This window comes from Coregonus lavaretus (assembly GCF_964263955.1).
Source record: "Coregonus lavaretus genome assembly, chromosome: 23".
Taxonomy (NCBI): domain Eukaryota; kingdom Metazoa; phylum Chordata; class Actinopteri; order Salmoniformes; family Salmonidae; genus Coregonus; species Coregonus lavaretus.
Genome location: NC_140010.1, coordinates 21,177,622 through 21,195,731, shown reverse-complemented (window position 1 = coordinate 21,195,731; position 18,110 = coordinate 21,177,622). Strand labels below are relative to the sequence as shown.

The 18,110-nt window shown below is 41.1% G+C and overlaps 1 protein-coding gene across 1 annotated transcript in view; it reads left to right on the top strand.

Moving 5' to 3' along the window:
* Positions 1 to 8,876: 8,876 nt before the first annotated feature.
* The window catches only part of LOC311098686 (sickle tail protein homolog), a gene marked incomplete at its 5' end in the record, with an annotated part of 73,575 nt that continues 64,341 nt past the window's right edge, over positions 8,877 to 18,110 (top strand). The window contains one exon of the mRNA XM_084139226.1: positions 8,877 to 9,102. Within this exon, the coding sequence (XP_083995352.1) occupies positions 8,877 to 9,102 (226 nt within the window). The remainder of the gene's footprint in view (positions 9,103 to 18,110) is intronic.

Genomic DNA, 18,110 nt, shown 5'->3' with positions numbered 1-18,110 from the left:
TTACCACTCTTGTGGATTTCAGTTTGTCATATTTTATTTGGATTATTGAAATCGAGCCAAATAGGGCAAAATAAGGCCAATTAACTTGTACACATTTAAAATCTGAGATTAGTGAAAAACGTTTACCTCAAAAGGGATCGCTTTACATCTGTGGTGCTCTTTGATGGCTCTATTCAAATAACGGATTGTTTTCACACAATATAAAAAACATTAAAATTGTTGTAATATCCTAGTCTGTCTAAATAGCATAATCTCTTAGAGTCTGATTGAGCAACATAATCCCTAAATCTGAAATGTATTCCCCTGGTAAAGCCCCATCCATAGCCAGTCACAGAGGCAGCAGACTAGGTATGTCTCCACCCCTCCCCCTTTCACACAGCGTTGCTTACAGTTCATCTGAGTCTGCCCTGAGGGCCAGGCAATATGGCACTTTAATTAATCAAATACAGTTTAGTCCAATGAATAGGAGGTGATGCTATTATTATTTGTTTTTCTGTTTTCACTGGTGAATATAATCCTATTTTCTAGAATGTGAAGTCTTTGTGTGAGATATTCTGTTTTAAGATTCAGTGCCTCAGAGCTGTGTGGTTTTGGAATGGAATCACACTGAAGATCAATACCACACACTTCAATAGGGATATAGCCTAACCGCTGTGGAGACTCAGGGGAGGGATGTGTGGGGGGTGGGGGTTGACCACCACTGAAGCAATTGTCTCAAACATCTTATTTAGCAACACCTCACCTCACAATATACACAGATATTGTATTATGTATTCATGATTGTTCACATACAGTATTTGTAAGTTTAACTAACTTAAACAGAATTGAAACCTATTGTTATTGTTTTTTCAGACAGTTGGTTTTGAGGGGAAACTTGTCAGAGTCCATATTTGTCCTGACCATACTGGGTGAGAACAATAGGCCATCTGCAGCCAAGAACAATGTCACATTTTTAAGGAAGAGCGACACTGGGGTCTCCATTCAGTAACACTGGTTAACGACTACTACAGGAAATATAAGTGTCTTATTAAAAAAAAAATGTCACCATGCATTGGAGATTTAAAAATAACTAATTTATTCAACCAATACTTTGTGATAAAAAGAATTTGAACAAAGGATGAATTTTGGGACACATTTGCCAATGTTTGAAAATAATGGATAAAAAAAAACATGATCTAATCCTCACAGGTTAGATAGAGGAATTATGCATGCACAATCAAATACATATTGAAAAACAGATTTCACCCCATCAGCTCCTTCAGTAATGCTGGTGATTTCTATTGATGAAGCACATAGGTTACTCATAGTGAATTAATGGGCTGTCCCAGTAATTTGATTTGCTGATTGTGACAGCTTAGTGCACCAGTGGAACAGGACTGGAGCTAAAGGGCCCTTGTGGAGTGTTTGGGAAGTGTGTTTCTTCAATAGAAAAAAACATGAGACATTGTGAACCCTCTGACACTAATTTATATAATTGTTTCTGATGTAATTCAGAGGCATGTAAGAAAAGCATGTTCACTGCAGTTGAAATGCTTTAATTATAATTGACAGTTTAAAGACGTCAAGATTTTGTTTTGCCCTTTGCATAGGCCCTTACTGTTGTAATTCTATAAGTAGACTTTGCTTATGTGTTATAGTCAACATTCATTATAGATGTTGTGTCAGCAACATAATAAATTCTAAACAAATTAAACAACATTGTCGGTTGGCTAGTCCGACATTTCATCTTTCAGAGCAATTGTATTGTTGATTATGCATAGGAGCAAAATTGTACTATGTTTTTTCTGTTCTATTGTGATTTACCTTTCCATTTCCATAGAATTAAAATGGTTCAGCCTATGAATGACTGATATTTTGAGAGATTCTCAATTGAGTGAAAGTCTGTCCTCTCCTCCACTCCTCCGTGAGGAGGTGACCCGGAAAAACTGTTAAGCTGTCGCCATATGTAGGAGAGTGTCAATATGAACGGGGGAGTTTGCTCCTCTTCTTGAATGTCTCCTCCAGCAGAGGATGCTCAGGTGTATCCTACTGCAGAAGAGTTGTTAAATCCACCACACACCTTTTGAAACAGCTGTTGTTTTCTCAGATGAGAAAAGCATGCACACATTTAAAAGCAATATGCTTCTTAAAATGTATAGCACAACTATCTATTTTTTTGTTGTTGCACTTAACACATGTATTTTGGGATTCCACCTATGTGATTGAATTTGCCTGACGACGAGCTAGAGAGAAAGGAGAGTTTCATTTCATACAAGCACATTCTTTTCCAATTTTTCTCTGCACATCTGATTACCTTTTACCTTTTTCAAAAGGAGGCGAGGAGAGGACAGACGAGAGGATGCGAGGAATCGCTGAAATCCAATTTAGATTCTCCCTTTGTAACAGTGATTTGAAGGTGCAGTTTTAGAATACGTGTTGCCCTCTAGTGGTGATAGCATAGTAACTCATTGGGGAATTTGATCTTGCAACGATAAACTGCACGTTTATCACATTTTGTTGTTTATTGTGGTAAAGTTAAATGTGTAATCTGTAGGCCTAAGTAACACATTTGTAATGATAATAACCACAACCGCTTGCATGGCATTTGTAATGCAGTACCCCAGTATTAGATATTATTAGTACTCTGTTCTATTCAAGTCAGCAAAGCTGTTGTTTAATACTCCACCAACCAAGGCAGAGTTGGGCACTCAGCCAATTATCCAACAGCACTGTTGCCATAACATAAAGTATATAATTTCCAAGCAGCATAAAAAAATTAATAAAATAAATGTACAATCATCAACATTCATATTTTCAATTTATTACTGTATGATTTAATCAGAATCAAGTGTCATCTTGCTTTGAGACAAAGAATCTGAAACATCCAAAATATCACCTCACATAGCTGTAGCCTATAAAATAGACTAGAGAGTAAAAGTTGACATCATAGCTCAAGTGGGGAAAGCCAAGGCATGATGAAATCACTAAATACCCCAGGCAAAAAATAGATTAAGCCTAGCAGCACATGACCCAATCATTCAGAGGCAGACAGAGCCCACAGCAGGCTATGTGTTAAGGGGACAGAGTCAGCAAATGAACCCCATGGGATCACAACATGGTCCACACACAGAGGGCCAGATTGGACAGAAAATAAATCAAAACAAAGCTCTTTTAGGCCAACCCACCCACAACAGCCAGCGACAATAACATCACAACAGAGGAAATGTGTATATTTGGAACAAATGGCGTCCCATACCGAATAATCCGAACTGCGAAGCCTCCATATGCAAATAAATAAAGTAATTACTTAGTCAGAGGTTTAGGAGCATCTGACACTTTGAGGTTTTAATCTGACATATGGTTTGTTTGTGGGAGCAGATGAGTGTTGTCATACAGAAGGTTTAAAACTGATGATTTTAAGGGGCAGAATATTAATTGTATATTATTCAGATTACAAATATTTTAGTTCCATAATATTATATCATCTGTTCCCCCCAACATCATCTCTGATGTCTTATGTGATGACATCACAGGCATAGAAATAGGATATGTAATGGTCACAAGCCTTTTGAGAAGGGGAGCCTCAGTCATATTACAGTGCCTTCGGAAAGTATTCAGACCCCTTGACTTTTTCCACATTTTGTTACGTTACAGCCTTATTCTAAAATTGATTAAATATAGGTTTTCCCTCATCAATCTACACACAATACCCGATAATGACAAAGCGAAACAGTTTTTTTAGAAATGTTAGCAAATGTATTTAAAATAAAAAACAGAAATACCTTATTTACATAAGTATTCAGACCCTTTGCTATGAGACTCAAAATTTAGCTCAGGTGCATCCTGTTTCCATTGATCATCCTTGTAATGTTTCTACAACTTGATTGGAGTCCACCTGTGGTAAATTCAATTGATTGGACATGATTTGGAAAGACACACACCTGTCTATATAAGGTCCCACAGTTGACTGTGCATGTCAGAGCAAAAACCAAGCCATGAGGTCGAAGGAATTGTCCGTAGAGCTCCGAGACAGGATTGTGTCGAGGCACAGATCTGGGGAAGGGTACCAAAAAATGTCTGCAGCATTGAAGGTCCCCAAGAACACAGTGGCCACCATCATTCTTTTTAAATGGAAGAAGTTTGGAATCAACAAGAATCTTCCTAGAGCTGGCCGCCCGGCCAAACACAGCAATCGGGGGAGAAGGGCCTTGGTCAGGGAGGTGACCAAGACCCCGATGGTCACTCTGACAGAGCTCCAGTGTTCCTCTGTGGAGATGGGAGAACCTTCCAGAAGGACAACCGTCTCTGTAGCACTCAACCAATCAGGTCTTTATCGTAGAGTGGCCAGACGAAAGCCACTCCTCAGTAAAAGGCACATGACAGCCCGCTTGGAGTTTGCCAAAAGGCACCTAAAGACTCTCAGACCATGAGAAACAAGATTCGCTGGTCTGATGAAACCAGGATTGAACTCTTTGTCCTGAATGCCAAGCGTCATGTCTGGAGGAAACCTGGCACCATCCCTACGGTGACGCATGGTGGTGGCAGCATCATGCTGTGTGGATGTTTTTCAGCGGCAGGGACTGGGGGACTAGATGAATGGAGCAAAGTACAGAGAGATCCTTGATGAAAACCTGCTCCAGAGCGCCCAGGACCTCAGACTGGGGGCGAAGGTTCACCCTCCAACAGGACAACAACCCTAAGCACACAGCCAAGACAACGCAGGAGTGGCTTCGGGACAAGACTCTGAATGTCCTTCAGTGGCCCAGCCAGAGCCCGGACTTGAACCCGATAGAACATCTCTGGAAAGACCTGAAAATAGCTGTGCAGCAACGCTCCCCATCCAACCTGACAGAGCTTGAGAGGATCTGCAGAGAAGAATGGGAGAAACTCCCCAAATACAGGTGTGCCAAGCTTGTAGCGTCATACCCAAGAAGACTCGATGCTGTAATCGCTGCCAAAGGTGCTTCAACAAAGTACTGAGTTAAAGGGTCTGAATACTTATGTAAATGTTATATTTCAGATTATCTATATTTTTTTTATTAGGAAAAAAATCAGAAAACCTGTTTTTGCTTTGCCATTATGGGGTATTATGTGTAGATTGATGAGGGGGAAAAAAAGGATTTAATCAATTTTAGAATAAGGCTGTAACGTAACAAAATGTGGAAAAAGTCAAGGGGTCTGAATACTTTCTGAAGGCGTTCTTGGTTGAGACCATTACAATGTGCTTCAATTACATAAAAAAACTAGAATGACTCCTTAATGATTATGACACACGACTTATAACACACAACTTTATGCCCAGTCTGTGGAGAAATTGACTGAATTGGCGACACTTTTATATCAGGGCCTAGTGGAGAGGAAACACTTTATTTGAATACATTTCCTCCCTTCCTGTCCTTTGTCATTTCTCTGTGATAGTAAACTCTCCTGGACGTATCCATCAGTTTCTGTGGCCAAGAGTGGGAATAAAGTAAATAAACCATAAGCCACTTGGCAAGCAGGAATAAAGGGCCCTCTGTTTCTCTGAGCCCTCCTGAAAATAGCTGAATGGTTTGTTGGTTTCATTCAGAAACCAACAAGTTAATGTTGCATGTAATGTAATGTTTTGGTACTTAAAATATGATTTTACATTGACTGATGAAGCATAGTATATGACTACTCTAAAGTAAAACTGTTGTAATCAGAGGTGAGGCTTCTTCCAACAGCCAATCATTTTAGAAAGGGTTTGAAAAATGTACCAAATATGATACTCATGAATGGCCACACGAGGGCCTCAGAGAGTGCTATGAGAAGACACTTACTCCTTTAAAAAATGCTGGTTCCAGGACCCCACCTTAAATAAGTCATTCAGTATCAATAACAACACCAGAGTAGAGCAACAATTATCTGGTTCTACACAATAGATTTTGGATATTTAAGAACACAGTACATACTTACATTCACTTACATTGAAAAAATCACCCTATAGCCTGTGTGAGCAATGTGCTGTGAAAAGTACAGAATGTGTCACGCTATCAACACCTGTCATTGGCTATTAGCTACATAAAGATGATGTTTAACCCTCAGTGGTATAGATGTTTATGCATTCCCTATAATGTTTCTGGTGTTTCTATACATGGCTTTATTTAGTTTATTTATTGCCCCATTGTAAAACAGTGCCCACTTAAGTGCCCACCACATACTGGTCATACTACTTGTGCCAGGTCATATTCCTATTACCCGGAGAGCATAGTTAGGGACCTCTGTGTGCTTCCTGGCCTGTGTGTGTGTGCTATTTTTCAGGGCAAGGGAAACCCCCTTGGCCCTTCCTCAGGACATGAAGGGAGAGAGCAGAGCTGCTGAAAATAAACCCCTATTAAAGCCATTCGTGTGCTTCAGAGAATCATGACAGCAGAAAGTGGCTCCCTCTGTAACATGTGGTGGGAGATCTTTTTGGACATTAGCCTGCAAATAGACCACAAACCTATACATGATACAGAGGACAGTTATCTTAATTATTATGATGACAATTATTGATGCATCTAATCAATACGGTCCTATGCTTCTGTATTGCATAAACTGTGTGTACACTTTAGAACATAGTGTTTTAGCATTTAGTAGACTATAACATTTAAATTGGTCTCGGGAAAATTGCACAATGGGTCATTTTGGGGGCAGTGATTTTAACAATAAACATGCATCTGAAATGATTGTCAGTAAATAATATACTTAGTTGCGACTGTCCTGTTCGTGAATCTAAAATTGAGGAATTATTTGGCTGTGTTTCAGATAGTCTGGGGTCTGTCTTCTCTACTGAAGACAAGAATAGTCTCCAAGCCATGTTTAGCCTACAATTTGAAGGTAAGAATTTCAGTGACCCAGTTTCACCCAACAGAAATGGTTATGGCAGGAGTTACCTTCGATGTTTCAGTGCCATAGAAATGTTAAGTCACCAATATTTCGGGACTTCTGTTACCAATGCAGAGCTTTCTGATGACCAAATGCCATGGAGCCACTCAGGGCTGTTCCTGTAGTGATGAAGTTTGACCATCCCGTGTCAGTATCATGATGAGGGAACAGTCCAATGGAAGAGTCTCTAATTCCACCACCACTACAGAGATAATCGGTCCCTTATACTATATGATTGAACTGGGTCATTTAACTGTGAAGCGGCCAGGACTTTATAGAGGATAGTAATACAGATCATTTAGTTTAACTCCAGGAGGTCCAGTAGGATAGGGAGGGTGGAGATCACTGGTTTACTGAGAAGCTGAGCCACAGGGCTGAACCACAGTCCATTACCCCACATTTAGGTCCTGTACTGTTGGTTTCTGTGGCTATGAGGAGGAGGATAGTTCCAACCAGCAACACAGACAGATAAATTTCACCACAATAACCTACATATACTCTTTTAATAGAAGGGATTATTTAAACATAATCTACATACGTATGTTTTCTAAATGTGCCCACAGAGAAGGATTAGCGAGTGTGTTCAGTTGATTGACATGATGGCTTTCATTTGTGATTTCCTGGCTCTGTTTATCCGACTGTCACATCCTAATTTTCTTTAGGCTATGGAGGCTGGGAGCATCGCTGGGTCAGTTATAATTCCTGAATGCTCCCGACCCTTCAAACGAGGGCAGGACAGAGGACTTGCTCGCATGGCAGCACATCTGCATTATGTCTCTTGCCCTGTGGTGTTTTTTGAGTGTCTTACACGTTTCAGATTTTTCTGGGTGAGTTTGTTATACTGGGGTTTGATTTTCTAGACGCTTTCATGTCATGTTATTCAGGTGGATTTTGACATGTGGACGCAATGTAAGGTGTTTTATCTGACCTTTTATTGTCAAATAAGGTGTTTTATTTGATATATAACCAGCTTTTTAATTTACTTGTAATATATGCTATTTATTTGTATCCACCTTTTTTTAGTTGTTACTGTTTTCTGTCATGGCATTTTCTAACACATCCAATCTCTCCTGTCATCTAAACGCACATCAACTGTTTGGATTTTGTCCCAAAAAACCACTCATTATTCTGAGATATTCTAACAATGAACCAATTCCCTGTTGTCTCTATGTAGCCTACCATTATCTTAAATGTCAACTTATCTGTTAGTCTGTCTGTCGGTTTACCTCTATATCTGTAGTCTCTGATGATGTGAACTCTCCACTAACCAGCAAGCAGATTTCCCTGAGGCAGCCTATCAGAGAGCAGAGCTCACTACACTATAGAACATATCTGCCTCTCTGTTAGTGAGGCTGTAGCTGCCTGCATGTGCTGGCATCCATGCCTACCCAGCAGAAGCAGGACAACTGTCAAACTGTAATCATCTGTGCTCTCTGCAGCCTTATGCCGTTAATACTGTGTAGGCTAAACATTCCGTGCTGAGATTACCTTCATATTAAGGATGGGTTTTACTTATACCCCTGGTATCCGTTTGACTAGATTAGAGGTAATTTGTCACCAGCGTGGGATCATCTAAGGATCACTTACTATAAGCATGTGAAGAGATTAACTGAAAGAGAGAGAGAGTGAGAGCGAGAGAGAGAGGGACAGCAACAGCAACAGGACAGCGACACAGAGAGAGAGCTTGTAAGGCTTCTGACTCTCCCAATGCAGACTCGCAGACCGTTGTACTGCAAGGCACAGCACAGCAGATTGCACATGTGGAATCATGCTGATGAACTACAGTCTATCTAAGGAGCTGGGCTTTGTCTGAAGATACTTTTTTCTTGTAGGCGACAGACAGCTCAGCCTCCGTGTCCGGTCAAGGCTTGGCACTCTCAGACTACTGAGAGTTTGATTACCAACTGGACTGACTGACTGACAGAAGTGTGTGAGAGAGAGGAGCCAGCCAGAGGGATATACAAGACGTCCTGGAGTATCTGACCGGAATTCTTCTTGGCGGTGGAAAGATGACATCCAAGTCGTCCAGGCTGGGCAGACCCTCATCGGCAGGGTCCAAGCAGCCCTCTCAGAGAAAGGATTGCCCGGCGGGTAACCGCTCCTGTATGCTGCGGGTCGGGGAGAGGCTGATGAGGGCTGGGAGTGAGGGGAACCTACATGTAGTGCGACCCAAACCTGTCCAGCAGACACCCCTGGAGGAGGGACACCAACAGTCCGGCTCCATCACAGCCAAAGGTAGGAACTCTCAAAGTTTCTAAGTTTCTACTGTACTGCAAGCCTTTAGTGGTAATTTACTTACTCATTGTTTTCTGATGATGTACTGTATTAGACATAGGATATTGTATTGACATTGTGTCAAAATTTCACTGCACCACAAGAATAGATCTGATGATGTACAGTGTTACAGTGCTACTGTAGCCAACAGTACATGCCTCTGTGCATCAGTCATGATCACCCCATCAACACTCTCACACTCTCACACTCTCTCTATCGCCCTCCCCCACACGCTGACACACACACACACACAGACACACACACACGCACACGCACACACAGAGATACACATTTACCTTACAGTATGTGGAGGGCTTAGATCACCCTGTCAGAGGGCTATTTTGTATTGTCATGCATTCCTGGGTGAAGCACATGAGTCTGGCCACATTGTTCTGCCTAGCCCCCTCAGCGGCCAGTGGATTAAGCCCTGGGGTCAACCCTTTTAGCTCTCATTGTGCTGATTAGTTACATTCCACCTCTTATCATCACATTCCCTTTCAGTAAAGTTGAGTTAATCTCCTGCCCCGGTTCAAAAGCAACTGCTGCTGCAGACCGTCTGATTGCAAATTGTACCGTTTTGAATTTAACTTTGCCAACTCTGCAGCTGGAATCAGTCGCACAGAGAAAAAACATTTCTCACTCTATCCAGGGTACAAATGAGGCTGTGAGTGAACTCAGGTTCCCTCTAGGTTTAATATATAATCGAGCTGATAAACAATGGCTGCGATACATGAACTATAACTAACAGATGACATTTCCTGTGGCTGTCTATCTATTGCCAGCTACTGCCATTGGCAGACTACACCATGTATTCGGAGAAAGATCTGAACACTAATCCTCTGCTCTCCTCTCAGGACATGATACAAGACTTCCGCTAAACTACCCTTTAACCAGCCTATTTTTTAAATGTCTTCCCTTTCTCCAAATATCGTGACAAACTCGTATTTCTCACACTGAGCCCTCAGCTTAAAATCCTCTCACACTTGCTGTCACATGCAAGTGACATACAGTAGACTTAAAATAGAATAGAATAGTACTGAACCTGGTCTTCTATCGTGAGTGATAGTAGTTTTGCAATTTAGTTGGGAGTAAATAACCTGTTGAGTTTTAGTGTGTATGATTTATCATGAGGGCCATCCCAGCCATCTGTTGTTTATTGTGTTTTAATTAGTATTGTCAATTCTAATATTCAAATGTAAGTTGTAGCTACTCACAGTTCAGCATGTTGCTGTATATTTACTTGGTCATATAATAATCATACCATTTCCACTTTTAATCTAAATCTTTTGGCACATCACAAAGCCTGGCAGTGGACACAGTCTGGTGGCATTATCAGTGCAATTCAAGCATACAGTTGAAATCGGAAGTTTACATACACTTAGGTTGGAGTCATTAAAACTCGTTTTTCAACCACTCCACAAATGTCTTGTTAACAAACTATCGTTTTGGCAAGTCGGTTAGGACATCTACTTTGTGCATGACACAAGTAATGTTTCCAACAATTGTTTACAGACAGATTATTTCACTTATAATTCACTGTATCACAATTCCAGTGGGTCAGAAGTTTACATACACTAAGTTGACTGTGCCTTTAAACAGCTTGGAAAATTCCAGAAAATTATGTAATGGCTTTAGAAACTTCTGATAGGCTAATTGACATAATTTGAGTCAATTGGAGGTGTACCTGTGGATGTATTGCAAGGCCTACCTTCAAACTCAGTGCCTCTTTGCTTGACATCATGGGAAAATCAAAAGAAATCAGCCAAGACCTCAGATCAGCCAAGACCTCCTTGGGAGCAATTTCCAAACGCCTGAAGGTACCACGTTCATCTGTACAAACAATAGTACGCAAGTACAAACACCATGGGACCACGCAGCCGTCATACCGCTCAGGAAGGAGACACGTTCTGTCTCCTAGAGATTAACGTACTTTGGTGCAAAACGTCTAAATCAATCCCAGAACAACAGCAAAGTGTGGTCCTCTGTAGCTCAACTGGTAGAGCACGGCGCTTGTAACGCCAAGGTAGTGGGTTCGATCCCCAGGACCACCCATACACAAAAATGTATGCACGCATGACTGTAAGTCGCTTTGGATAAAAGCGTCTGCTAAATGGCATATTATATTATTATTATTATTATAGCAAAGGACCTTGTGAAGATGCTGGAGGAAACAGGTACAAAAGTATCTATATCCACAGTAAAACGAGTCCTATATCGCATTACCTGAAAGGCCGCTCAGCAAGGAAGATGCCACTTCTCCAAAACCACCATAAAAAAGCCAGACTACGGTTTGCAACTGCACATGGGGACAAAGATGGTACTTTTTGGAGAAATGTCCTTTGGTCTGATGAAACAAAAATAGAACTGTTTGGCCATAATGACCATCGTTATGTTTGGAGGAAAAAGGGGGTTGCTTGCAAGCCGAAGAACACCATCCCAACCGTGAATCACAGGGGTGGCAGCATCATGCTGTGTGGGTGCTTTGCTGCAGGAGGGACTGGTGCACTTCACAAAATAGATGGCATCACGAGGAAGGAAAATTATGTGGATATATTGAAGCAACATCTCAAGACATCAGTCAGGAAGTTAAAGCTTGGTCGCAAATGGGTCTTCCAAATGGACAATGACCCGAAGCATACTTCCAAAGTTGTGGCAAAATGGCTTAAAGACAACAAAGTCAAGGTATTGGAGTGGCCATCACAAAGCCCTGACCTCAATCCTATAGAAAATTTGTGGGCACAACTGAAAAAGCGTGTGCGAGCAAGGAGGCCTACAAACCTGACTCAGTTACACCAGCTCTGTCAGGAGGAATGGGCCAAAATTCACCCAACTTATTGTGGAAGGCTACCCGAAACGTTTGACCCAAGTTAAACAATTTAAAGGCAATGCTACCAAATACTAATTGAGTGTATGTAAACTTCTGACCCACTGGGAATGTGATGAAATAAATAAAAGCTGAAATAAATCCTTCTCTCTAGTATTATTCTGACATTTCACATTCTTAAAATAAAGTGGTGATCCTAACTGACCTAAGACAGGGAATTTTTACTAGGATTAAATGTCAGGAATTGTGAAAAACCGAGTTTAAATGTATTTGGCTAAAGTGTATGTAAACTTCCAACTTCAACTGTATGTTTCGGTTTTTGTATATATAATTTTCGTCAATCTCTAAGCTGCAAGATCATCCAAAACTGTAGTATTAACCTAATGAGTCCCACCATAATGATGTCGCATTTTGTACCTTCTAACCCCTTTTAAACATTGTCTGTTTAAGCTACAGACCATTGGACCATTGGATTCATGTATTTCTTCTGTATCCGTAGATACCAACCATTAGCCTGTGTGATTAACAGGGGCTGAGCTACAGCAGTGTTTGTGAGACAAGGACGAATCCCGACGGGGCCCGGGCCCGGGCCCGGGTATTTTTACAAAATCGTCTGTAGAGTCCAAATGGTTTGAGCTACAAACTATTAAAAGCTATCTATGAAAGGCTGATAATCTCACAAACATGCACATGTTTTGCTCTATGACTCTCACAAGGTACACAAGAGTCGTTAGAAGGTAAGGGGTTCTTCTACATAGAAGATCATAGGAAATCACAGGACACAGTGTCTATAATACTGTAATAAGCTCACATAGTTGCTATCACAAACTCCAAACTCCACACAGTTATCACTGAGTAGTTAGATATTAATTTCCCATTGAGCAAACAACTTCTGTACTTACAGCATTCATATAAATTAAGGTTTTTACAGCATTCATATAAATCAGGTTTTTGCTTTGGCAGACCTTAGTTTTTATTGACATTTGTCAATGAATGAATGTAACTGTTTATGTCAAATTGTTTTCTGTTCTACTTTTCAACCCCTGGTTGTCCTGAAAATAAAACTTGTAAAACACTTTATTGAGAGGCTAAATATAAGGGCGGGACATGCAGATAAATGAAAAGCCAATTTGTTGATGGGGTCTTGGGACTGATAGGGTTAAAGCAAAGACAGATCTCAACAGGCTTTCTCAGGTTTCAGCTTCAAAGTGGATGCCTGTTTTTTAGATAAAGATACTGGTATCTTTATCAACACCTTGTTTCCAAAGATAGAGATGGGTTTCTGAACAAGTGTTGGCAGGTTTTAAAGTTTATGCTTTTACACATCAATATTCAGTAGATTAAACTAATCTAATGGATTTATTATCAGAATAATTATCCACTGAAATGTACAAACCTCTTGTGAAATGTAACCCAAGTGCTCTGTCAATTGCTACATGAAGACTGTTTGTCATGATGTGGAGAAGAAATTGATTTAGGATGTGAATTATATTTTTGTTTTCATTACATTGTATCCCTTATTGCAAAAAAAAAACCTTATATGTGCCTTATTGGACCTAACAGACCTTTTTCGTTTTGACCAAGTCACTTCATTTTCAGTTACCTAACCCTTGTGAGTGTGCTTCCAGAAGTGCTCATGTGATCTGTTAATTATGGCAATCCCTGTGTCATCTCAGGCAGCAGCCTAGCTCACAGACCCTGATTCTGATTTGCTCTGACTGCTGCGTGATTTCAGATCAGACGGAAGTCTGCACGGTCACGTCTGTTCCAACCCCCACCTCCCACCTCTACAGCCTCTACACTACAGTCCTAATGAAATGTATTTTTTATAGCCACAGCAGTGATGCATGCTTTCATGAACTCAACACAACATCTGAAACAGCTGCTCAGTAGATTTAGACATTATTTTGATCCCTTGTTGAGAATGATTTAGGCGATACTGGCGTGACATGGCTATTTATGTGGCTTTGGTTTAGTCTCGGGATGAGATGCATACAGATGACATCATCGAGGCCAGTGTTCTCATAAACAATAGAAATTCCTGTTCTCCCATTTGGAAAACCATCCCTAATTCTCCAAATTACCCCCTTATAACTGGAACTGTGCCCCCTCTCTTCCAAGTTTATGATTGACTCAGATTGACTTACAGTAGCTACCCAGATACCCTGCAGATATTTACTTTAAAAGAACCCTTTAAAATGAAAGTTTTCATTGGCATTTGTTTTTCTTCCCTCTGGTAGATTCACAGGCCAATAGAGGAGCGTACATACAGCCTTTCATTATCTGTAGCTGTATGTTATTATGGCTAATAGAGCCATCCAGGCAAAACATTTGTAATACAAATCCTGGATGCCCCTCTCTCTTGGTGTCCATAACCTGTTACAGTAAGTATGTAAGGACATTAATGTTCCATGATTTTATTGTTGTAACGTTTTGTTGCACACCACATGCTTGACAGCCCCCACCAAGACAGTTATTAAAAACTCTCCCCCGCATACTAGTGCTGGGAGCATAATGTGAGATGTAAGTCATGCAAAAAGGATGAACAAGCTAGGGAGAGAAGAAGTAAGCACATTCTGTATAAACGGATTAGCGCGTACCCTAAAGCCATGTTTGTTCAAGTTCACACGAGGTTACTGAAACTATTGTAATTCAAATGTATTTACCTAGTCTTAGTGATAGCATGCCAAATTACCTAAGAAGAAAATGTGTTTGGAAATTGTGGTTGGCAAAGTTAATAACAGCTGATAATGAGCATAATAGGGTATGTATTATTAGTATTAAACTGTAAAGGATCAGTTCAGACTTCTATGCTATTTATAATATGCTACCCTGAACCAAGCAACAGGTTGATGTCATGTGATGTCACGGCCTGACCTATGGAACTCTTGTTTGTTGAGTCAGGGTGTGAATGTCTATTTGAGATCTATGTTAGTCTATTTCTACGTTGCAGATCTAGGTTGATCTTTCTATGTTTGGCCGGGTGTGATTCCCAATCAGAGGCAGCTGTCGCTCGTTGTCTCTGATTGAGGATCATACTTAAGTAGCCTGGCTGCCTACCTTAGTTGTGGGATCTTGTTCGGTTTAGGCTTGTATGTGTATAGCCAGAGGACTTCACGTTACGGTGTTTCTTGTTTTGTTGTATGTTTATTTAGTTAATAAACATGTACGCTTTTCACGCTGCACCTTGGTCTGACCCGTCTCTCAACGATCGTGACGTGAGGCATCTATTATTGTGAAAGTCTGTGTTTATTAGGTGTTATATTGCTACAGTATGCCAACAGTGTTATACTGTATATAGAAGGCTATAGGCTATATCAGGCAGCACATCAATTCCATCCTCTCAACATCTTTGAAAACTGACTGAAGGTTCAATCAAGTAAATTACATTGAACACATGTTTTGATTTAAAGCGGGTGTGGTGTACCTCCCCATATATTTACATGAGATGGATACAGGAATAGGTTTTTGATTAAATTGTTGGCCAATCTAGATAATTGAAAGATAAGTGAATTTTCACTTAACAGACACGCCAATGTCCTTCAGGAGTTTAAAACGGGGGAGGGGAAATCCTTGGGATAACTTGTGTTAAAGTCAGTGATCAGTAGTGCTGTATGAGTTGATGGCGCTAGGCTCTTTCCAAATGGCATATACAGATGATAGCCCTATTTGGTAAAAGACCAAGTCCATATTATGGCAAGAATAGCTCAAATAAGCAAAGAGAAACGACAGTCCATCATTACTTTAAGACATGAAAGTCAGTCAATCCGGAAAATTTCAAGAACTTTGAACGTTTCTTCAAGTGCAGTTGCAATTACCATCAAGCGCTATGATTAAACTGGCTCTCATGAGGACCGCCACTGGAAAGGAAGACCCAGAGTTCATTAGAGTTACCTGCCTCAGAAATTGCAGCCCAAATAAATGCTTCACAGAGTTCAAGTAACAGACACATCTCAACATCAACTGTTCAGAGGGGACTGTGTGAATCAGGCCTTCATGGTCGAATTGCTGCAAAGAAACCACTACTAAAGGACATCAATAAGAAGAAGAGACTTGGTTGGGCCAAGAAACACGAGCAATGGACATTAGACGGGTGGAAATCTGTCCTTTGGTCTGATGAGTCCAAACTTGAGAGATTATTGGTTCCAACCGCCGTGTCTTTGTGAGACGCAGAGTAGGTGAACGGATGATCTACGCATGTGTGGGTCCCACCGTGAAGCATGGAGGAGGAGGTGTGATGGTGTGGGGGTGCTTTGCTGGTGACAATGTCTGTGATTTATTTAGAATTCAAGGCACACTTAACCAGCATGGCTACCACAACATTCTGCAACGATACGCCATCCCATCTGGTTTGGGCTTAGTGGGACTGTCATTTGTTTTTCAACAGGACAATGATCCAACACACCTCCAGGCTGTGTAAGGGCTATTTGACCAAGAAGGAGAGTGATGAAGTGCTGCATCAGATGACCTGGCCTCCACATTCACCCAACCTCAACCCAATTGAGATGGTTTGGGATGAGTTGGACCGCAGAGTGAAGGAAAAGCAGCCAACAAGTGCTCAGCATATGTGGGAACTCCTTCAGAACTGTTGGAAAAGCATTCCTCATGAAGCTGGTTGAGAGAATGCCAATAGTGTGCAAAGCTGTCATCAAGGCAAAGGGTGGCCACTTATATAAAATATATTTTAATTTGTTTAACACTTTTTTGGTTACTACATGATTCCATATGTGTTATTTCATAGTTTTGATGTCTTCACTATTATTCTACAATGTAGAACATAGTAAAAATATAGAAAAACCCTTGAATGAGTAGGTGGTTCCAAACTTTTGACTGGTCCTGTAAGTATTCACACCCCTGAGTCAGTACTTTGTAGAAGCACCTTTGGCGGCGTTTACAGCTTTGAGTTGTCTTGGGTATGTCTGTATCAGCTTTGCACATCTGGATTTGGGGATTTTCTCCCATTCTTCCTTGCAGATTTTCTCAAGCTCTGTTAAGTTAGGTGGGAAGCGGAGGTGAACAGCAATCTTCAAGACTTTCCACAGATTTCCAATGGAATTCAAGTCTGGGCTTTGGCTGGGCCACTCAAGGACTTTCACATTCTTGTTCTGAAGCCATTCCATCGTTGCTTAGGCTGTATGCTTGGGGTAATTGTCCTGTTGGAACGTAAATCTTCGCCCCAGTCTAAGGTTGTTTGCACTCTGAAGCAGGTTCTGATCAAGGATTTGCCTGTATTTGGCTCCATTCATTGTTCCCGCTATCCTTACCAGTCTCCCAGTCCCTGCCGCTGAAAAGCATCCCCATAGCATGATACTGCCACCACCATGCTTCACGGTCGGGATTGTGTTAGACGGGGGATGAGCTGTGCCTGGTTTTCTCCAAACATAGCTCTTTGCATTTAGGCCAAAGAGTTCAATTTGTGTCTCAGCAGACCACAGAATATTTTGCCTTATGATCTCAAGAGTCTTTCACATGCCTTTTTGCAAACTCCAGGCATGCTGTCATGTGCCTTTTTCTCAGGAGTGGCTTCTGTCTGGCCACTCTCCCATAAAGACCAGATTGGTGAAGTGCTGTAGAGACTGTTGTCCTTCTGGCAGGTTCTCCAATTTGGTCGGACGGCCAGCTCTAGGCAGAGTCTAGGTCATTCCATATTTTTACAATGATGGAGACTACTGTGCTCTTGGAAACGTTCAACACTCTAGAAATTGTTTTATACCCTTCCCCAGATATATGCCTCATCACAATTCTATCTTGGAGATCTACGGACAGTAGACTTCATGGTATAGTTTCTGCTCTGACATGCGCTTTCAACTGTGGGACCTTATATAGACAGGAGTGTCCAAACAATTGAATTGGCCACAGGTGGACTCCAATAAAGTTGTAGTGACATCTCAAGGATGATCAAATGAAATTGGATGCTCAATTTGGAGTGTCATAGCAAAGGGGTGTGAATAGTTACACTACATTACCAAAAATATGTGCTCGTCGAACATCTAATTCCAAAATCATGGGCATTAATATGGAGTTGGTCCTCCCTTTGCTGCTTTAACAGCCTCCACTCTTTTGGGAAGGCTTTCCACTAGATGTGTTAAACTTGCTGCGGGGACATGCTTCCATTCAGCCACAAGAGCATTAGTGAGGTCGGGCA